Raw genomic sequence first — 23,325 nt, forward strand, 5'->3', positions numbered from 1 at the left:
CCAAAAGAATGAGATTTCTGGAATTCTCTGTCCAAGAAAGCCGAGCAGGTTCAGTCATTGAGTATATTCAAGAAATACTTTTTCTTTATATTCTTACTGAGAAATAAAGTACATATCTTGACAAGGCACACTTCAATATTGACCAATGATCTGAACAAAATAATATTATATGCTATTTTATCATGGTCTATTTTACCCAACTTTTGTTCCTTTCCCTGTGCCATTGATTGATATCTTTTGTTATTTGATCTGTCTTCCGTCCAGTCATCCAGATTTCATTTTTGTTCTTCCCGATTGCCTTTTATCACTACCATTTCCAGTCCTCATAAAAACCGTTAAAATGACTTCAAAATTCATGGTTTACCTCCTATCTCGCATGATGAAAGATTACCACCATTCCTTCCTTTCGTATTCAGTTAGTCAGTACACCCGATGGTGGGGGAGGGGCGGGAAAAAAACGGCCTGGAAGGGGAGGGGCCTATTCCAGACGCTCTTTTAAATGACAGCACCTGTTAGCCAATCGGAGAAAGGATTGGCGTCAGGAGCCGGGCTAGACGGGTAGAGGAGAGCGGGGTGCCAAGCCCAACTTTGAGCGACAGCACCAACGAGCCAATCAGAGGACGAATTTATTTATTCCATTTAAACCGATCTACCAGCGATGCACATTACCAGAATCTTCTATTAGTGTGCGTCATGGCTGGTGTCGGTGCTACGAGTATTACCCTCAACACTGGAGTTCACATGCCCGTTCTTGGGCTGGGTACCTGGAAAGTGAGTGAGGCAGCTGCCGCCGAAGGATGGGCACTCAACAAATTTAAACCTCACCGGAGTTTTGTGCGCTGGTCATTGGGTTATATTGTTGCTCCCCGCGCGGCTGGGCTGGGGGAATGGGGTAGGGTCCGTGCCCCGAGAGCATGCGGGAGTGAGCTCGAGTTGCCCGCCGAGCGCTGAGGTGATGTGGTGGGGGTGAGCCGTGGGCTGAGGGAGCGGACGCGCGATGTCATCATATGCGGCGCACATGGGCGATCTCGTTCTCAGTCGAGTGAAGAACTGATAGAGTGGCGGGGGGAGGTTGTTCGGACGGGGGTTAACATGTGAGGGGCTACACGCTGGATGCGGGTGGGGGTGGTATTACTGCAGCGCGGACAAGATTGAGCGGTGCCCGCGATTTGGGACCGGACAATGCTGTGAATCACCCGGAGGGAGGGTGTTACTGCCCGCACAGATGCGCGCCGGGGGGGGGGGGGGGGCAAAGAAACTTCGTCTTTAAAGAGAAAGCGTGCAAGCAATTCCTTAATAAAGAAGTGTCTGTGTGTGATATCTTTGTTTAAACCTTCAAATTGTCATATTCTCCTTCCCCATTATCGGAAGGAAAGTGTCTTGCATCCGCAGCGCCGCCTTTATCCACGGCGTTTCATCCCGCAGGGAATACGACTGAACAAAACAAAGTTCGGGTGGGAGTTGCGGAGGTTGTTGGGAAGGTATGGGTGTCGGTTTTTAAATCTGTAGGTCAGTTGCCGACGTACTGATGTGATGCCTTGCACAGTAAGCATGAAGTTCGAGTTTTCTGTCTTCACTAATGGACAACTGTCCGCGTAGAATTGAGCTTTTGTATCTGTTTTATCTGGAACCGGAATGTAAGTATCTGGTGGAAGTGTAAGAGTGAATCTAATCTAACCAGTAAACAGACAATAGGTGCTCTTTATTATAAATTAGTTTTTTTGTTATTTTTGATTTATGCCAACATATATCTCCAGTTGAAAATAATCTGAATTCACAGTTTCATCGCCAAACAATTTGTGCCATGTCTGCTTGGGGAGATCGTTTCCAGACATACACCTTCTAGGGCATAGTGGGGAAACCTGGATTGAAGTTTGTTGGAGATTCTCGTCAGCGCTGCTAGACCAGAATCCCTTCTGGGATGAGATTACAGAGGACCTGGAGACAAATGACAAGATAGCCAAAAGCCAGCATGGTTTTCTGAAAGGAAAATCCTGCCTGACAAACCTCCTGCAATTCTTTGAGGAAATTGCAAGCAGGGTAGACAAAGGAGATGCAGTAGAGGTGGTGTACTTGGATTTCCAGAAGGCCTTTGACAAGGTGCCGCACATGAGACTGCTCAGCAGGATAAGAGCCCATGGAATTACAGGGAAGTTATTAGCTTGGGTGGAGCATTGACTGTTTGGTGGAAAACGTGGGAATAAAGGAATCCTATTATGGCTGACTTCCAGTTACCAACGGAGATCCACAAGGGTTGGTGTTGGGACTGCAGCTTTTTACGATGGACTACGGTATTAATGGATTTGTGATTACATTTGCGGATGATGCAAAGATAGGTGGAGGAGCGGGTAGTATTGAGGAAACAGCTGCAGAACAACTTGGATAATTCAGGGGAATGGGCAAAGAAGTGGCAGATGAAATACAATGTTGGAAAGTGTATGGTCATGCACTTTGGTGGAAGAAATAAATGGGCAGACTTATTTAGATGAGAGAATTCAGGATTAAAGCATGTCCTCTTAGAACTGAGATGAGGAGAAATTACTTTAATCAGAGGGTGGTAAATCTGGAATTTGTTGCCACAAACGGCTGTGGGGGCCAAGTCATTGGGTGTATTTAAGGCAGAGATGGATAGGTTCTTGCTTAGCCAGGGCATCAAAGGGTATCGGGAGAAGGTAGGGAAATGGGGATGACTGGAGGAATTGGATCAGCCCATTATTTAATGGTGCACAAGACTCAATGGGCCAAATGGCCTGCTTCTGCTCCTATATCTTAAGGATTTATCTCATGTTCTTTTTGTATTCATCCTGGTATTCCTTCTTGCTGAATTCCCTATTTCCAGTTCATGCCCCCGTCTCTTGATTGCTCTGAATGTTTGGACTGCCACTCAATTGACGCATTGCCTGGATGTACCAGAATTTCTAGGCCAGTGAGTGTTCATACTGTAGTACTGAGGTCTGAACAGGTTTTGATGACCAGGAGCTTTTAATTGTGCATCGAGTTCTATCCAGAAATAGCTATTCTGTTTGTTTCATTTTTCCTGATAAAGAAACAATGTTATTTTGACCTATTGAGTTCAATGGGGCAAATACAGTATCTTAAATATTCTTTTATGGATAATGTTGGGTACTAAAGTTATCTGGAACTACCACAGATGTGGATTCCAGCAATAGTAGTGTTAGCTGTGATAATGCAAAGGGTGTAAGAAATCTTGATAAATTTTGGGATGTAGAATTTAAACCATAGCTTTGCTGAATAGTATTGTGAATGACCAGGGAGGGTGTTTAAAGTTGAGCAAAGATTGGCTAGACCTATTCACATAACAAACAGTGTTTATTTGGAAAGATAGGATGGGTAATACTTTTGAATTGAGAATTTTTGTCGTTTTCGGTTAAGTAATTTTCATGATCAATTGGAGGTAATCCACTGTTTAACATTAAGCCTGTAGGATGAAAGTAACCAGTAAGTGGAGAAAGAGGTGGGTGTGATCAGTCAACATTCTATGCAAGGGAAATAAACAATAATTCTTTCAAAACTGCAAATGCCACTTCACATGGTTATCCAATTATGAGTTTTGATGCTACCGACCTCGGTTGCCTGATCAAGTCTCAATGCTGCCAAATACAGATCCCATACTCAGCCTAAAGGTGCCACAGGTCTTTTTGGTGACTGCCAGCTGCCACATCACAGCTTGTCCAATAATTCTTGTGCTTAAGACAGGTAAGTGATAAAGTTTGAATCCTTTGAGGCTGTCTGAAAGTACTGGGACCTCAGGTCCATTGTTTTTACAGCTTGATGACATTCTTTCTCATTGAGGTAGACTGAAAGCAACTTTTTCAGAGTGGCAAAAATCTAGATTGAATGGAGCAAATGGAAGTTGGGAAGGGATTCCATGAATAGTGAAAGCATTCAAATTTTGAGGATGGAATGGATTACTGGAGGGAGGGGGATGTCTGGTGTTGGATGGGCATATGCCAACAACCCACGCATATTGTCAGTAAAGAGTAACATTCTTTACATTAACATAATATCAGAATTAGGAAAAACACTGAGAACCAAAGAGGAGGAAAGCTGTCAGATGACTGTGTAGTGAACAATGGGTTTATAAAAGAAAAATTGTGCATGACAGTGCATTGGATTTTTTTGAGGCGAGTGGAACAAGTACAAATTGTGTATTTTAATTCTCAGAATGCTTGTGATGAGATCGATAAAAGTTGGACATTGGTGATAAAGCTAGCATGGATGAGTTGGTAGGAAAGGAATAAAGGGAAAAGTTAAATGCAGATGTTGGAAATCTGAAACAAAAACAGAAAAGGTAGGGAAAAGCTTAACAAGTGGGGCAATGTTTTGTGTTTGTGACCCTTAGTTTTTCAAGTACTGCCTAATCTGAAATTCACCCAGTATTTTCCGTTTTCTTTTGTCATTGTAATAAAAGCATCTACCTTGAGTTGATGGGCTATCATTAGAAGAGACTGAAAGATCTCTGGATACTAAACAGTGATGGGGCAGAAACTGGTGATCTTACTGAGTGGTCTACTCCTATTTCTTCAACGTGTGAGCATGCCCTTGCTAGTATAGAAGGGTGGGGAGAGGATTAACAAGGAAAGGGGTATGGTTTAATATGGTATATGGGATTGTTTTTGAGGAATGGTATATAAAATGCTGATATTGCCAGAGCTATATAAAGAATCAAAGCAAAAACAAGAACGCAGATGCTGGAAAATGGAAGTGAACAATACTGAGGATACATTTAGTCAGGCAGGTGTTGTAGGATGAACACTGGAGCCCAGTGTCATTAATCAGAAGTACTCAGTTTCCACTTGACTTGAGTATTCCAGTACTAGTAATATGAAATTTCCAGTTTGTCACCTTTAATGCATTTTACTTGGTGTCATTTTCACAGGAAAGATGTGATAGAACATAGAAATGTACAGCACATTACAGTCTTACAACTAGAGGCCCTTCGGCCCACAATCTTGTGCTACCCATGTAACCTACACTAGAAACTGCCTAGAGCAATGGTTCCCCAACCAGTGGCCTAGAGTCCCCTCTCACACAGCCTTCTATTTTTCTAAGCTCCATATAACCATCTAATAGTCTCTTAGAAGACTCTATTGTATCTGCCTCTACCACCTTCGCTGGCAATGCACTACTCTGAAAAAACTTGTCTCTGACGTTCTCCTTGTACCACTTTCAAGCACCTTGAAACTACGCCCCTTGTGTTAGCCATTTCAAGCCTGGGAAAGAGCCTTTGGCCTTCCACATGATCAATGCCTTGCATCATCTTGTACACCTCTATCAGGTCACCTTTCATCCTCTGTCGCTCCAAGGACAAAAGGCCAAGTTCAATCAGATGGTTGGAATTATTTAGCACTGAGGAAGCTAGGAGGAAACTTTTTAAAAATTGAGGTGCCAGGAGAGTATAGAACCATTTGTCAACAGGGATGAAAGTGGAGAATAGTTTTAAAGTACGATGAGTGGATATTAATTTTAACCCAAACGATGATGGTAGTGATACAGAACAATACCTAAACAGATGGTAGAGGCTTGTTACACTTAAGCTGATCATTTGCTGAAATGTGGAATTCAGATGGTTGGATCTTTTCCTACCGCCATGGGCAAGATTGATGAAAAGGCTTTCTATTCCATTAGGTTTTGGTGCTGTATCGAGGGAGGATTGCTTGTACATTGTAGATGTATCTTGCAAGAGTAAGACATGCACAAATGAAAGAATTGAAGAAGCAGGCAAAAATGTAGTGGAGGGGAGTGCAGAAAATGAAAGTACAAGTATTGACCATTATGTCAATTTATGCCGTAGGAAGGCTTAAGACTCTACAAATTGAAATGTGGATGTGCAGAGAGAAATATGCAAGTGGCAACAAAGACTATTTTGAAGAGAAAATGAAGACAAAAGATGGAAGAGCTTGGTGATTTTCCTGTAGTAGTAAGCGCCACAAGTGAGGCTTATGAATAGGTGTCAGCCTTCAAAGTTAGAGTAATAGTGGAAAGAATGAAATCAAAGTAAGGAGTGTAGGTTTCAACTGGTATGTGCTTGTACAAGCATCAAAGCAAAATTGGTTAGTGAGGGAGCAAGTCAGTAATTTTCATAAATTATTGTAAGTTCAAAGTCAAAACTGTGTTCTCTGAATTGACACTGTAGATGAGCTATAGCGAATTGCTCTAACTTTTGATTAACAAAATCCTTGTGACGGTGGAGAGAATAAGGATCAGTAATTGATCTTTAGTTATTTGTTGTCTACAACTGGATCCCTGATCTTAATATATGTAAGCGTACTGGTGATGAAAAACTTGTGTAAGGAAGTAAGTTACAAAGTACACAAGTAGGCAAGAATGTGGCAGAGTAGTTTAATGTGAGGATTTTGAAGTCGTCACTCACTTGTAGAATGCTCAGTTTTTAAAACAATTGAGCGTGGTTTAGTGAAGTGAGACTTTTTGTCTGGTTTAGCAAGCAGTTGAATTAGAAAAGCAGTATGGCATGATTACTGTATGATTTATTGCCTGCTTATCTCAACCATATTTAGCTTGAAAGCAATGCAACAAAGGATCATAAGATGTGTTGGGATGAGAAAGCTGTTCCCTGAGGAGACATAGAGCAGAATTTTTATAATTTCAGGAAATGCTAAGATATGATTAGGAAGGAACTTGTCAATGTTGATGTTTGTTTCTTTGGGACTTTCTGATGGCTGGAATTACTAAAACTCAGATTTTGTCTTGGGATTAGGGACTGTCTAATGAAGTCAGATGAAAGTTCCTCACTTGAGGATTGACTTCTTGAAATAAAAGATTATACCCTTGAGCTGTGGCTGTGCAGCTGTTGAATGTGTAAAAGGTTAAGATTCTGTAAGTTCCTGAATTCTGTTGAGAGAGATGGGGGAATTGGGTGGGAAAACTATGCATTTAGATGGCAGAACTGGCTTTCCCTATTCCATGGATATTGGTACAGTTGCATTTGTCTAGGAAAATAACAAGTACCACACATTTGACCTGCTATTAGTTAATCAGTTATTAAGGTGTGCAGGAGTCAGGTGGTAATCATAGGGTGCCCAATCTCTGCTCGAATCTGGCCACAATAGGTAACTGTCAGATTATCAAAGTACTATCCAAAGTAAGGACACTTCGCATAACTACACTTGCTGTATCTGGTCCAAAAGTTTCTGGACAGTGCTGATGCTCAGCATATTGGTGGGGGGGGGGGGGAATGCAGTAATAATATTGCAGTTGAAATTATAAAGGTGGTCAGACTTGTTGGAGATGGTTGATGCCTGATTCTTGTGTGGCACAAACCATTTATACCCAGTGTCATTTAGGTCATGGTGGCTGTGGGCATGGATCAACTCATTAGCTGAGGAGTAACAAAAGGAACTGCACACTAATCGAATGTTAAAGAAAATCTTCACTTCTGGCCTTGTGAAGAGAATGTCATGACGCAAGCTGAAGAAACTCTGAGGGCCTCCTGAAGTGATGTTCTGGAGTTGAAATGATTAACCTCTAACAATCAGAACCAGCTTCTTTTCAGATATGATTAGAGATTGAAGAGTTCATAACTTCATTCCTATTGATGCAATTTTATTTGGACTCAGTGTTGTACTTAGTTGCATCTATTGTATCAAGGGGAATTGTCCTGTATTATCTCTAGAATTTGCCTTTTCTATCTTCCCTGTATTAGGACCAAGATTGTAAATTAGCTCTGAAACAAGTGGCTCTGATGGTGCAAAAGTATTGGTAAGTGGATTCTTGGAATGAAGGGCTTGTCTTATGAAGAAGTATTAAGCAGTCTGGATCTAAGTGGAGGTGATACTGAAATAATATGCTGAAGAAGTTATGAAGGTAGATACTGAAGATATTGCCTTCTATGGAAAACCTGATTGGACAGAGATGAAGGTTCAGAATAAGTGGAAAAACCATTTAAAATTACAATGAGGAGTCTTGTATGAGGATTATAAGTCTCTGGCATTCTACTTCACAGAGTGCTGAGAAGGTTGCGGTTATTGGATATGTTTAAGCCTGAAACAGATTTCTGGGCTCTGGTGGAATTGGGTTTTGGGCAGCAAATTGGAGGTCAAGCTAATATCTGGTCAGCCATTGAGCTGTTGTCTTTAAATGGTGAATAGCCTTGGATCACTTTACCTGCTGCTGCTTCTAGAATGGCACTTGATAGCATTGTCAGGGATCCTTCTGGTACCTGGTAATGCTTTTGGTTGGCTGAGTACCAGGACTGTGCCTATGCTAGAGCAGTTTGGTGTATGGCCAGGCACATTTGCTGTATTACTAACAGACCCTAAAATCTTTGTTGTAAACAGATCCTTAGGATTTTCAAACACAAAATCTGTAGATGCTAGAAATCTAAGGATCGCTCACAATGCTGGAGCAATGCAGCAAGCCGGGCAGCATCTATAGAAAAGAGTAAACAGTCAGTGTTTTGGGCTGAGGCCCTTCAACAGTCCTGATTTTCATCCATTTTATTGCTTGTTGGTTGTAGTAGCAGAGACAGCCTTTTGCCCGTAGTGGTGATGCTCATCTACCATCTTGAGGCTCTGTGGTTGTTCTGGAGAGGTATTTCAAATAGTTCTTTTGGTTAGAGATCAAGACCCAGTGACTGTGGGGGGTGGGGGGGGGGGAATATCATTTTTTTAATGTGAACTTCAGTTGGCTGTGTTCTCATCACTTGCTGTCCTTGTGTCAGTGATAGCGTTTGTGTTTTAGAGAGGTGCTGATGGAGTGACCTAAAAGAATAACTATTTTATGGATACTTTGCATTTCAGTTTTGATGGGTGGGCATGTCTAGAATCGTGAATGAGTTGGAAAATCATGGTCTGCTACCTCTATTGTCAAGCTTCCCAAGTGTAAATGCAGCTGTCCTGTGCTTTTTTGCCTCTGACTTATGGCTGGTAGTTGGAGGAAAGGATACCTGACTTGTGATCTGCTTTGGTAGAGCTTGGATAAATTCTAGGTTAAAGAGGATGTTGGAAGAATGTTCTTAGCTTTGCTGTTTTGAAATGCTTAAATTTGAATTGACTGCCATTTATATCTGTTTCATTTGGCTTTTCCTTACCATTTGAATTTTATGTACAAGCACTTTTCTGTTCAGTCTGAACCAGGTAAAGTGACAGCAGCAGTGAAAGTGGCCATTGATGCTGGTTATCGTCACATTGATGGTGCATGGGTGTATCTAAATGAAAAAGAAGTTGGTGATGCTATTCAGGCGAAGATCAAGGATGGAACTGTAAAGCGTGAAGATCTTTTCATTGTTAGCAAGGTAAAGGATTTGGAGTGCTGCTGCCATGTAGCTAAAGTATAATTTAATTTTAGCGATATCAATGCACTAATGAATAGTTTTGTTTTCCTTCTAGCTGTGGAGTACATTTCATGCCAAAGACATGGTGAAGGATTGCTGTTCCAAGACGTTAAGTGACCTGAAACTGGACTATCTGGATCTGTACCTTATTCATTGGCCTGTGGGATTCAAGGTAAACTGCCTGGCAAAACATTTTTGTACATCTTTCTCTAGTTTAATTTGCACACTGCTTGAGGTAAATTAGTTGTACCCTTAGATAGCCTAGTACTCAGTGGGTTGTTTAAAATGAGTAAATTTTGGGGGTCAGGTACTTGAGGTTTTTTAACATTCATTTATGAGAAATCTAAGCCAACTGAATTACTTTGATGTGACTCGTAGGAAAATTGCTAAGTAGTAGCAAGCCATACTGGAACATCGAACATACAATGCAGAACAGTCTCTTTGGCCAGTTAGAAGAAACACAGGAGCCCTGCCCTTTCATGCCAATGTGTTCCTCTTGTTAAGTAATATCAAGGGATATGTAGTGAAATACCATTTGATAAGACTTGGACATGAAGTATATTCTGTAATATAAATGAAAACATACCGAAGGTAAACTTACAAACAGCTCTTAAATGTTGGCATGTATTAACCCACTTGGGTCTACCTCCTTTCTCAGTAATTTAAGTTATGCTATTTGTTCTTGCTTCTAAAATATCTCCTTTTAGGCTGGCCAGGAGAAATTGCCTCTCGATGAGAATGGGATGATAATACCAAGTGACACGGATTTTGTTGACACTTGGGAAGTGAGTATGTAACTGGAGAATCTAAGGTTATTGTTACTAGATTTATCTAGAAATTAAACTTGTAATATGTTTCCTTCTTAAAGCCCTTGTTGTTAGATTGGTCCCTTGACTTTAGTTGCTTGAAACATTATTCTGGATGGCCTTTAGTCTAAAATTTAAATTTATCTGACTGCTAATTATTATAATCATTTTCCTTTCACAGGCAATGGAAGAATTGGTGGATCTAAATATGGTTAAAGCTATAGGGGTGTCCAATTTTAATCATAAGCAGATAGAGCGTATCCTTAATAAAAAAAACTTGAAGTACAGACCAGCTGTCAACCAGGTAATTGATTTCTTCTAAAAATTTGGCATTATAGAATTTCACTTATTTTCAGGATGGCATTTATTGACGCTATCTTTTTCTGTGAAAATTTCTCATCAGCATTGAAGTTTTATCGTGTTCTCTTTTGCTTTACTAGATTGAGTGCCACCCTTATCTAACTCAAGAAGATCTGATCTCCTATTGCAATTCCAACAATATTGTTGTGATAGCCTATAGTCCACTGGGATCTCTGGACAGACCATGGTACTACCGTAATTTGCTCCTATTTTAGTAATGATAAATTGCTAATATTGTAGTTTATTTTATAAAGCGACTTTCTGAAGCTGTTGTCCATGCAAATCTTTGGAAAGAGTTGTAATGAATTTCCAGTGTAAGCTGGCCAACCTCTTGACATGAAAGAATCAAGCTGCAAAGCTGTGTATTTTGAGGACACATAATGGAAAGACCATTGTCCTCTCTGTTAAATCTAAATAATATTATTACTCTTTCCCATGTGCCTACCTGACACTGGCTATCTGATTTGCCATATTCTTTCAAACCTGATCATCCATTGATTCATTCTTGGTACATTAAGAAATGATGTATTTGCAATTTCTCTGCTTTGGTCTTATTAGACAATGAATTTTTGAGTAATTGGTCCCTTTTTTTTATGCCATGCTACAATTTTTGCACACTTATTATTGTCACTTGTACTGAGATACAGTGGAAAACTTGTTTTGAATGCTAGTCAAACAGATCAATTTGAGGAAGAACAAGGTAAAAAAAAAAAGAAAATGCAGAATAAAGTAACAGCTAACTGTAGGGTAGACAATGAGGTGTCAAATCATACTGAGGTAGATTGTGAAGTTGAGTTTATTTTGTAGTACTAGGGAACTATTTAATAGTCTTACAAGAGCAGGGTAAATGCTGTCCTTGATACTGGTATGTGCTTTCAGGCCTGTGCTATCTTTTGGCTGATGGGAGAGGAGAGAAGAATGTCTAGAGTGGGTGTGATCTTTGATTTTGAGATCCTCTAACTTTCCCAATCTACCTCTGTGCTAAGCTTCTCCTTTGCCACTTATACCAATATGCATCACATTAATAGCTTATTGCCTTTCCCTTTCTGAATTGTGTCCTCTGCACTGCCTATGATACCTGTGCTTCTTAACTTGTATTGCCTTATTCTGAGCTCTTTGTTTGACAGCCACTTTTTGCATCATATGCTTTAGGGATATTCTTTCCTCATGTTCGGCAGAAACTTACAGCACTAACTTCCAGCATAAATAATATTATGCCATTACATTTATTTTGAACTAGGATGAATTTTTGGGCAATGGGAAATTAAAGGGTATGGGATCATGCGGACGAGAATGAAGTTAATAAAAGTTGATTGTCAGTTGTGGAGCAGGCTTGAGGGACCATTGGCTTGCTACACCTGTGTTTTTGTTCTTCTGAATTTAGTTTACAAGGTGATTTTTGCTGTCTGTACCTGCATTGAAGTGTCATACAAGACAACAGGACCCCGGAACCCAAATGAGTATGAAGCACCTTAATCAAAAAATGTATCACATTTAATGAGTGAAACAATAATTAAACTATGACTGGTGAGAAGTCATTTATAACATGTATTTTATTTTTTTTAAAACGACACTGCCTACTAATAGAAAATCATGCAGCTGGAAGTTCTTCCTTGGAGATTTTGCACAAGTAATTCCATTTCCTTTCATTAATTTCAGGGCAAAGCCAGATGAACCCAATCTCCTTGAGGATCCTAAGCTACAGGAAATAGCACAGCGTCATAAGAAATCAGTAGCACAAGTAGGAACTTTTCTTATTAAATCTCTGTGGCAGTGTCATATTCTAGCTTTTTGGTTCATTTACGTGTAGCTGTACCATGTGTACTATAATTTTATTTCAAATACAATGGATTCCATTTAATTGGGACACATTGAAACCAGTACATTTTGGCCCAATTCAGCGGCTGCCCCAGCTGGCTGAAGTTTCACGGAAAAGTTAGGTGCAAAAAAGACCAAGTACTGTTTAACTGAAGAATAAATTACATTTAAATTAAATACAGAGCAAATTAGAACACTACCACACTTTTAAAGACAGAAGAATTTGTGAAGTGTACATTGACATGTTCTTTTGACTGTTGATGAACACAAATCAGTGCAAACACCTGTGCAGCAAATGGACTGCCTTCATTGTCTACCTGCATGAAGCAGTGTTGTAATCCAGTAATTTTCTAGCATCCTGTGTAGTCAAGCTCAGGTTCAGTTGTGTCATTCTCATCACTTTCCTAGTCTTCATGTTCCCCACTTGGTGTCCAATATAACACTTTCAATGATTGCATCTTCCAGATCTTCATTTTCATTAGAACATTCAAGATGATTGTTGATGCCTTCAAATTCTTTGTAGTTTCTACCTTGAAGTAGTGAAATCATTTCCTTTTCACTCCTGGCTATCCCTGGCATCTCTTAAGCCTGAACACTTGAAACTGCAGTGAGCAAAACAGTTCTGAATTGTCTTGTTGCTTATTTCTTGCCAACTTTTACTGACAAATTGTACTGCCTGTAAAAGGTTAAACTTTGCATTCCTTTGGCTGTTGAAGATATTATAGATTTTCTTCAAATTCTTCAATGTGTTCACCAACTTTAAATTTTTAGATTCACATATCTATTGGCTGCACCAAGGATGTTGTATTGGCAGAGGAATTCCAGATGGCTGTTTCTCAAACATTCTACATTGGGGTGTGCTGCACATTTGTCAACAAGCAGAAGAATTTTATTTAATTTCTGCTGTAGCTCCATATCCCATCTCTTCAACTATTAAATTATGGAAGTCGTCCACATATTCTTATTAGCATACTAAGTGGTAAGCTATCCACTCTCAGCCTCCTTGACCACTGAAGTTTAATGCTTTTCCCAATAATCAACAATTTTTAAAAATCAATTTTGACATATTTGATCAACACAGTTATGATTCATTGCTTTCTTTGAACCTGATAATGTTGCATGTTTGTAGCAAGTGGAATAGTCAGCCATGGCACTATAAAGAACTATATCATTGACATTGCAGATATTGTCTGTAAAATTATTGAATTTGGAGGTTTGTAGATTTCCATGTTTCTGCACTTGCAGCATCAGCATTGCCTTTCTCACCATATGCTTTCTTTAATGTGCTGACATTCCATTTGGCAACCAGCCATCTGTTCCTTTAAATTCTTTGTGACCCAGCTTCTTAGCTACTCCCTCTGGCTTGTTTTTAACATTGGTCCAATCGACATGCACATCTTTTCCAGTTAAAATGGAAAAATACTGAGGGCCTCCAACACCTGGATTCTTCACACATTATTTTTGGAATGTTCCCTGTTCTTTGTGTTATGCCCATCATTACAGTTTATCTTGCTGATCTATCAACCATGCAATAGTCACTCTCGGCACTCAGTTATCTCTGCCAGCCAACGATGAGTGGTGTTGGCTGGATGGGTTTTAATTTGGTCTAGGTAATTTTATTTGGTTATTGACAAATCTTTTTGTGATTACTTGGCAAGGGTCTTTTTTTTTTTTAAAGACATTAGACAAAACTTAAAAAATTATCAAAAATTGCTGCTTTTTGAATCTGTGTCCGTTCAAATGGGTAACATAACATCACACAAGCATATGTAAACTGGTGGTTTCAAGCATGGTAAAGTCTAAGTGACACAAGTGCCAATGACTAACCATCTCTTGCCTAATTAAGTGACATTTTATCCCAAATAAATGAAGGGAATCTTGGCTATTTTCTTGATTTAGTTTTTGTTCATTAAGTGTTGTCCAAATTAAGTGGCTTCACCTTTTAACTGATGGCCTGATCAACCAGAATCCACAGTGTTTAAGATTTTTAATGTATTTGCTCTGTGACTTTTAGTTTGAAATATTAACTTCCGAAGAACAGTTTCTTGATTTACTTAAATATTTTATGGTTATTCATCTATAAAAGCCATAATTCAAATCTCATTCTGCTCAGTTCACTAAAGAAGAGTTCCATAGTTGGTTAGATAGTTTGGGTGAGTGTTTATTCTCCTTCTACTACCTTACCTATTGATGTAAAAAGTTTGGAAGGATGGAAATCTGTTCTTTAATTTAACATGTAACATGTTTCTTTACAGAAACTACCAGTTTAGTGCTGTGATTGGCAGTTCTGGTGTTCTGAGACAGAAAAGGGTAGGTTCTGTTCCATTTGGTGTCAGCAATATGCTCAGGACCTTGACTAAAGCTGCTTTTTGCCCAATGGATGGATGTCCCACCTTTTAAGTTAACACTGCTTTCATTGTTCCTGATTTGTTAAATTGTGGTGTCCTACAATTTGAACAGATTTTGGAGCCGAATGGCAAATTTGGAGTTCTTGTGTACAGGCCCTCGTGTTAAAAGGCATTTCCAAGACGACAGCTCAGCAGCAGCCTCTGTGACCTGGGTAGTTGCCTTTCAATATAGGAAATCGAGGTTTGTCTGTCACTTCCTCTTTTGGACTGTCACTTCTGCACATAAATCACATGGTAGGGATTTCAAAACATTTGGCCAATGGAATCCACCCTATATTTAAGCAGTAAATCTGCGGTCATCGTTAATATTCTACAGCAGGCTATTGGCTCTAACTACAGTGGATTTGGTTTCAGGTGTTGATCCGGTTCCAGATTCAAAGAAGGCTGATTGTAATTCCAAAGTCTGTCACTCCAGAGCGAATTAAGGAAAACTTCCAAGTAAGTAAGATTTGAGGCATTGTCCTCAACATTTCCTGGCCTGTTTCCTCTAATTTGTGGTGCAGTTCCCTGGAACACCTGCAATTACCCTTCCATTGCTGGCACTTACTGGGGACTTCTTAAGCTGTTTTGCCATTTTTCTTCTTTTTGGTACAACTGCTGCTGGGTGAGTGTGGTTGTTTGAGTGCTGTTAAGTTAGCTAGTGCACAAGTGTAACACTTACCCACAAAGGCTGGTATATGTCTAGGGGAAAAGGAGATCCAGCCACACACCAACCCCACCTCCCGTACACACAGGTGCTGTGAGAATCGCGTTTATGCCTCGTGCCCGCCAACAGTATCAAACCCACAACAAATACCGGTATGAAATACACTTTAAAGAGTTTACTAAAATTAAAAGAGTATTAGGCAATACAATATATGTGTATATATAGATATAGATATAGATATAGATATATATATATATATATACACACACACATATACACAAGAAAAAAACAAAAGGCGCCAACTTATCAAAGTTCAGTCAGTTTAGTGCACTCGTTGGAGCTCAACCAGCGAACCATTCGACTCCTCGTCGCTTGCCCTCCCGACTTCCACGTCTTCCACCTCGGACTCCCCGGTGGTCTTCCGAGCACACGTCCTCCTTCCTCGGCGTCTCCCTCCCGACTCCCTTCACCCCCAAGCCCGCGCAACCCCTCCCCCAAGTTCCCAGCCTCACAAAACACAATAACATTCCCCATTGATTAACAAATGAATACAATTACCACATCAGCCATTCTAAAGTGAAACAACGGCGAGAGAAACATTTAACAGACAAAGAAACATTCCTACTCGTAACAAACCAAAGAAGCCCTTTTTAGTAACATACACAGGACATTGTACACAAGTATGCTGGTTAGAGAGGGAATGTGTTCCAGCTGAACTGAGTAAATCAGTTTTTCCTCTGGGTCACTCCTTTATTGTTTTCAAAGTATTTTCAAGTAGATGAGGTAAGCATTTCAGAACTGCATGACCATAGGCTGATGCCCTATGCTTCCTGAAGTTTTGCTTTTCAAGTCGCCTGTTGTCCAGTACTCCTCAGAAGTAGGGTTTTCATTTGATTCTTAGATCTGCACTTTCATTATGCTTAGATTACCACTTAATTGCCATATTCATTTTGCTGTGTGTTGGGGGGAGGGAATGAGAGAAAGCTGAAGCGAATAGGTTAAGTTAGGTGAGTTAAAATGACTAAATTTTAGGGACTTTTGTGGTGGGTCCATGATTGGCTTCTATGAAGTTCTACCTTTGAACTTGTTTGTAATTAGTACCCTGAGTTTTGTTAATTAGGATGACTGGCAGTCTCCATTGAAGAATTGTGATGCTTGTCTGGGGTGGGTAATCCATTCTATGCTACTCTGGTATTTGAGTGGTAACATCTAGTTTTATTTCTGTAATTGTGGTCTTAATGGCTATTTTCTAGAGAACAAAATTTGTATCTAGGTAGCTATGTGTTGGGCCCTCGTGTGTGTTGCGTACACAGTGTTGCTTTGTAATAAATGCTACAATTGTGTGTTTGTGCTTATCTCTATACTTGTCAGTACTTTTAGTGTATGGAAACTTTTAAATATGGCATCTGTTGAAGTGTTCATTAAAGCTCCTTCTGAGGAGCTGCTTGAGCAGTTTACAAAAGATCAACTTTTGCAGCTGGCTTCTGATTACAAAATTGAGCTTACTAACACTGAAAATGGTTGAAAGGAGTATAAAAATTGTCAAGAAGTGTTGATAGACACTGGGGTTCTTGAAGTTAGCTCAACCTGTCCCATGGTGCCCAATCCATAATCCTTTGTCAGAGGCTGGCATTGAGTTGAGGCTAAACGAGATGGACAGAGCTGCAAGTGAAGCAATTAGTGGACAGGAACAAGGAACACAAACTGCATTTAGAACATGAGTGTTTCCTTATGGAGTTGTAGTTTAAGAAGTCTCATACATAATCCTGTATTTCATGTAGGTAGCCATTGTAAGTCAGCTCCACCATTTGCTGAGAAGGATGCTGAAGTACTTCTCTCATGTTGATTGTGATGGGGTCAAAATGGCTTTCTTGAAATCTTGTGAATTAGTTCCTGAGTCTTGTCGGCAACACTTTATTCGCTATAGTAAGCTTGACGGGAAAGCATGTTGAGTTTGTCGGGAATGTGGGCGGGGAGTCTGCTTGACCAGCGGCGTTTAATTTCTATTTGAGTTAAAGAACAACGTGGTTAACTCTTCATGCTTGAGGAATTGAAGAGCTGTCTGCCTGATGTTGCATCTGTTTGTCTAAATGAGCAAAAGGCATCAACCCTTGAGCAAGCTGCCATATTGGAAGATGAGAATGTCTTCACCCACAAAGTCAGTGTTACCTGTAAACAGCATGCTGGGTGCAGGCCTATCTTATCAAGCACTATCTTTAAAACCAGTAGCCCACCTCACCCTTGCCTAAGAATTTTACATCTGAGAATGCCATGTTTCTACTGCAAGAAGCCTGGTCATCTAATTACTGAATGCTCAGTGCTTAATAAAAATCAGGAATCTGTGAAGCCTGTAGCTTTTGTGAAAACTAACAGATTCCTGTCTCCATTTGGTGACATCTCAAACAAGGAATATGAGTTGGCTGGCTGGCTCTCCCTAACGGATGGTTTCATTTCTCCTGCCTCTGATCCTGAGTCAAAGCAACCCATTAAGATCGGGAGGAACAGAGCTTTTCAGTCTGATTCTCTAGGATGTTTTGCTATTCTGAGTTTGCTTTGGGTTCAGAGACACTTGTAAAAGAGTTTGGTACAGGTTTTTTTTATCCATGTCTTTGCATAACTTTTGTCTCCAATCAGGTTCAGTTTCTGGTGAAGTTGTTGCCCTTTGTTCCCAGATACCAATTGAAGGCATGCCTTTCATTCTAGGGAACAATTTGGCAGGTGGTAGTGTTCTCTACTCCTGAAGTAACCTCTAATCCTGTGGTGCAGATCTGCTTGAGCTGACTATCCAGATACCTTTCCTGTTTGTGTTACTACTACTCATGCAATGTCCAAGAAAGATCAAAGCCAAGGCAAGAGCTCTGACAGTCTCCCAATCTGTGACACTTTTATGGCTTAAGGTGATGTAGATCTAACAGGGTTTGGCCACGTGTTTCCTCTTGTGAACAGCTAGCACTTGAACAGAAAAAGACCCTTCTGTCCCCTCTGAAGAGGTGGTCTCAGAGGAGACAATTTAGAGGCCTTGTGTGGTTATTAGCAATGGGGTGTTAGTGAGAAAGCAGACTCCAAAAATGTCTGTTCAGGGTGATTTGAGTAGTGTTTATCAAATTGTTCCTGATGTTTCCCAGCCTGACATAGTGCGTTTGGCTCACGATCATAACCTCGCTGATCATTTGGGCGCTAGGAAAACTCTTGATTGTGCACTTGGGCATTTCTTCTGGCCTGGTGTGAAGCCTGATGTAGCACAGTACTCTAGGTCATGCCAGGTGTGTCAGGTTGCTGGTAAGCTTAATCAGAAGCTCCTCTATATCATATCCCTGCCACTGGGGTAGCTTTAGGTTGCACCAGAGCAAACTTTTTAAGGATGAGGTTATGTCCTGTACATTTCCTGGCCTGTGTTTCCTCTTTAACCTGGTTCTCTGGGATACCTGCAATGAGCCTTCCATTGCCAGCACCAGCTGGGGACTGTTTTTAAAACAAGGCCACTCCCTCTCCCCCTCTCCCATTCTGCAGCCAGCACTACCACATCACAATCACCCTTCTTCCCTTACCTTAATAAAAATCTTCTGTTTCTAATTCCTGTCGTGGCCCAACTCCTTTGGTTTACTTCCTGAGCCAAGGTTGTAAGAGGGGATAGGAAGAGGAGATATGAAGGTGATGCATTGCACCAGCTCATACTTAAGTTTAGCTCTGTATAGTGCATTTTTTAGGGGTGGTTGGGGAAAAGAACTAAATTTATGACAGTAAACTTGAGGCTTCTGATTTGTCTTTGGAAGATCAAATGCTATGGTTACTTTTCAGCTCCTTATTAAATCCCAGCTGAAAAGCTCATGGTAAGATTATTTCCACATGTCGTGTGTCATTTCACCAATCTTTCACTGTTTTAATTTTACAATCTAATTGTGTTTCTGCTGTTACAGGTGTTTGATTTTCAGTTGAGTGATGAGGAAATGAAGAGTATTCTTTCCTTCAACAGGAATTGGCGATTCTGTTCTCTGGAATGGTGAGTTGTATGCACGTGTCTATTCAGGCTGAAATTACTGCTACTCTATCGACAGACAGAGGCGGTCCCCATTAGTAAAAGCTGATTTGTCCCCAGTAGCATGTTACATGAAGAAATAAAATAAAAGAGAAGTGTTTGCATTACTTTGGCTAAGAGTCCTTTACTGGTGCCAGGCTGACTAGGTAATATCGGACCTTAAAATCTATCTGAGAATTCCACTATATTCCTAGATCTTGAATCTTCTCTGTACTGATGTTTTCCACATTCTTCTCATTTTTCCTTAAAGTTTTTATTTTGGTTCATAAATTAGAGATTTTTTTAATACCTGCTTTTTGGCTCTGTTTACTTTTTTAAAGCTACTTCTCACATCTTGCTGTTCTAATGGAAAGCTTTGACCAATGAATGTCTAGAACTTCTGATGTGCATAATAGGTTTTCAAACAGTTGTAGCATGGCTTTGACTATTCCACTTGTGAGTATGCTGCAATTCCATTTGAATAACTGAACAGGCAATGTGTTCTGTCTTCAGTTACCAGACCGTTACTGAGCTCAAACATTTCTTAAGTGATGAACTGGAATAGTATTGGAAAACTTTCCATTTTTTTCTAAATGAATGAAGTTGTAATAATATTACAGAAAATAAACAATCCAGCATTATTCAACCTGTTCTGAGTGCTTCCAGCAATTTGACACTTCTGCATGTGTACTCTCCACATACGAGGTTTCTTTAAGGCAAAGATGTATGGCTTTGGAGTAACACCTAGCAAGATGCTGAAGCTAGTGGAATGTGGTAGCTGGTGAAAGGAACTTGGGGGAAAATTCTGCACATGGTTAGATAACCTTAAATTCAAGCAAGTTGAAATGATGGGAAGAGATGAAACTATTATAACAGCAAAGGTTGTACATGATTTGTGCCAAGATGAAGGTTGTATCAGATTAACTGAAAGGTAGTATCAGATCACCTGAAAGTGATGTTTGAGGTTAAGTGTATAAGCTGCTTAAAGCTGATCTTGATCAAACATAATAATTTGTGTACAGTGTTTATTTTGGTGAGAATAATATTGGAAATTTAGGATTAAGTTTAACCCAGAGCTCAGTAATTAGCTGGATGGAAATTGTGCTCCTCCAGTACTTTGATTCAGTTCCATTCTCTATCATCTCAACCTTTCCATTATCTACCAAAATCCATGTGGATGTGGAAACTGCTGTTGTTTGAGTTTCTCAGACATATCATCCAAAACATAATCGTATTTTAAAAAGGAGTTGATCTTCCATATAGGATTAAGAACTCTGGTCCTGACTGGCAAGGCCAGAATAAAAACAAACATTTGTGATTATTCCCACTGTTGGATAATCTTCATTTGGTTTGGTTTAAGCTCGCACCTTGAGAGTAATTACATAAAAGCGACAAAAAAGCTGGCATCTCCTGCAACACTTATTTCATGAATGAAAGAATGGCGTGTCAACTGTTAACTATTTCCAGCACACGTTTGTCCAATGTAGTTCTGGCACCACTGTTTTACTCCTATAATTGATGTGCTCCGAAATCACAATCCCAGACACCTGTAAATTGTAAACTAGCACTCATGATCTTTCTAAACAGTTACTGATTTATTGTGGGTGTTGCTGTCATTTATTTTATGTAATTGTCCTGAGAAGGTGGTTCTTGAATCACTGCGAACTCCATAATACTCTTAAATTGCTTGATTGTGACACTTAACTGAAAGTGATGTCTCCAGGGTAAAATGGTAGCTGTGGAAGGGAGCTTGCAGACGATGGGCACGTGTGTGCTGTTCACCTAGATTGCTGAAGTTACCTGTTTGAAAGGTGCTGACAAGTAAACCTTAGTGCATTCAGTGGATCTAGTTAATTTGCATAACATCAATTGATGGGGGCTGTTAACAATGGGGTTCAGTTAAGGCTCAAGTGTTTGATGGCTCTGGGCCTGTACTCAAATTCAGAAGAATCATGATCTCACTGAAATCTATTGAATGTTGAAAGGCCTCGATAGAGTGGATGCGGAGAAGATTTTTGGTATGGTAGAGTCTAAGACCAAAGGACACAGCCTCTGAATACAGGGATGTCCATTTAGAACAGATGAGGAATGTCTTTAGCCAGGTAGTGGTGAATCTATGGAATGTTTTGCTACAGGTGGCTGTGGAGCCCAAATCATTGGGTATATTTAAGGCAGAGGTTTATGAATTCTTCATCAGTCTAGACATGAAAGGGTACAGGGAGAAGGCTGGTGATTGGGGCTGAGGGAAAAGGATCAGCCTTCATGAAATGGTGCAGCAGACCTGATGGGGTCAATAACTTTACTGGGTATTTTTTTATAGGCCGCCTAATAATAACAGGGATATCGAGGAGCAGATAGGGAAACGGATCCTGGAAAGGTGTAATATTAACAGAGTTGTTGTGATTGGAGATTTTAATTTCCCAAATATTGATTGGCATCTCCCTAGAGCGAGGGGTTTAGATGGGGTGGAGTTTGTTAGGTGTGTTCAGTAAGGTTTCCTGACACAGTATGCAGATAAGCCTACAAGAGGAGACGCTGTACTTGGTTTGGTATTGGGCAATGAACCTGGTCAAGTGTCAGATTTCTCAGTGGGAGAGCATTTTGGAGATAGTGATCATAATTCTATCTCCTTTACAATAGCATTGGAGAGAGATAGGAATAGACAAGTTAGAAAAGCGTTTAATTGGAGTAAGGGGAATTATGAGGCCATCAGGCAGGAAATTGGAGGCTTAAATTGGAAACGGATGTTCTCAGGGAAAAGTGCGGAAGAAATGTGGCAAATATTCAGGGGATAATTGTGTAGAGCTCTGTATAGGTATGTTCCAATGAGACAGGGAAGTTATGGTAGGGTACTGGAACCATGGTGTACAAAGGCTGTAATAAATCTAGTCAAGAAGAAAAGAAAAGCTTACAAAAGGTTCAGAGAGTTAGGTAATGTTAGATATTTAGAAGATTATAAGGCTAATAGGAAGGAGCTTAACGTAATTAAGAGAGCCAAAAGGGGCCATGAGAAAGCCTTGGCGTGCAGAATTAAGATAGATAGATAGATACTTTATTCATCCCCATGGGGAAATTCAACTTTTTTTCCAATGTCCCATACACTTGTTGTAGCAAAACTAATTACATACAATACTTAACTCAGTAAAAAATATGATATGCATCTAAATCACTATCTCAAAAAGCATTAATAATAGCTTTTAAAAAGTTCTTAAGTCCTGGCGGTAGAATTGTAAAATTCCAAGCCATTCTACAAGTATGTGAAGAGCAAGAGCATAAGACGTGAAAGAATAGGACCTATCAAGTGTGGCAGTGGGAAAGTGTGTATGGAACCAGAGGTACTTAATGAATACTTTGCTTCAGTATTCACTATGGAAAAGGATCTTAGTGATTGTAGTGTAGACTTGCAGCAGACTGAAAAGCTTGAGCATGTAGATATTAAGAAAGAGGATGTGCTGGAGCTTTTGGAAAGCACAAAGTTAGATAAGTCGCCGGGACCGGATGAGATGTACCCCAGGCTACTGTGGGAGGTGAGGGAGGAGATTGCTGAGCCTCTGGCAATGATCTTTGCATCATCAATTGGGACGGGAGAGGTTCTGGAGGATTGGAGGGTTGTGGATGTTGTTCCTTTATTCAAGAAAGGGAGTAGAGATAGCCCAGGAAATTATAGACCAGTGAGTCTTACTTCAGTGTATATAGCAGTGATGATGCTGTATATAGCAGTGATGCATGCACCACTGCTATGCACCACTGTATGCATGCACCACTATGCATGCATACAGTGCATGGAGTTGATGGAGAAGATCCTGAGAGGCAGGATTTATGAACATTTGGAGAGGTATAATATGATTAGGAATAGTCAGCATGGCTTTGTAAAGGGCAGGTCGTGCCTTACGAGCCTGATTGAATTTTTTGAGGATGTGACTAAACACATTGAAGGAAGAGTAGTAGATGCTGAAATC

The 23,325-nt window shown here is 40.1% G+C and overlaps 1 protein-coding gene across 1 annotated transcript in view; it reads left to right on the forward strand.

Annotated features, from left to right (window-relative positions):
• The first annotated feature begins 618 nt into the window (after window positions 1-618).
• The window catches only part of LOC140734664 (aldo-keto reductase family 1 member B1-like), a 28,783-nt gene continuing 6,076 nt past the window's right edge, over window positions 619-23,325 (forward strand). Inside the window, exons 1-9 of the mRNA XM_073058921.1 lie at window positions 619-771; window positions 9,107-9,274; window positions 9,369-9,485; window positions 10,021-10,098; window positions 10,301-10,423; window positions 10,560-10,666; window positions 12,139-12,220; window positions 15,060-15,143; window positions 19,269-19,351. Of these exons, the coding sequence (XP_072915022.1) occupies window positions 694-771; window positions 9,107-9,274; window positions 9,369-9,485; window positions 10,021-10,098; window positions 10,301-10,423; window positions 10,560-10,666; window positions 12,139-12,220; window positions 15,060-15,143; window positions 19,269-19,351 (920 nt within the window). The 5' untranslated portion in view covers window positions 619-693. The remainder of the gene's footprint in view (window positions 772-9,106; window positions 9,275-9,368; window positions 9,486-10,020; window positions 10,099-10,300; window positions 10,424-10,559; window positions 10,667-12,138; window positions 12,221-15,059; window positions 15,144-19,268; window positions 19,352-23,325) is intronic.

This window comes from Hemitrygon akajei, chromosome 10, assembly GCF_048418815.1.
Source record: "Hemitrygon akajei chromosome 10, sHemAka1.3, whole genome shotgun sequence".
Classification (NCBI taxonomy): Eukaryota; Metazoa; Chordata; class Chondrichthyes; order Myliobatiformes; family Dasyatidae; genus Hemitrygon; species Hemitrygon akajei.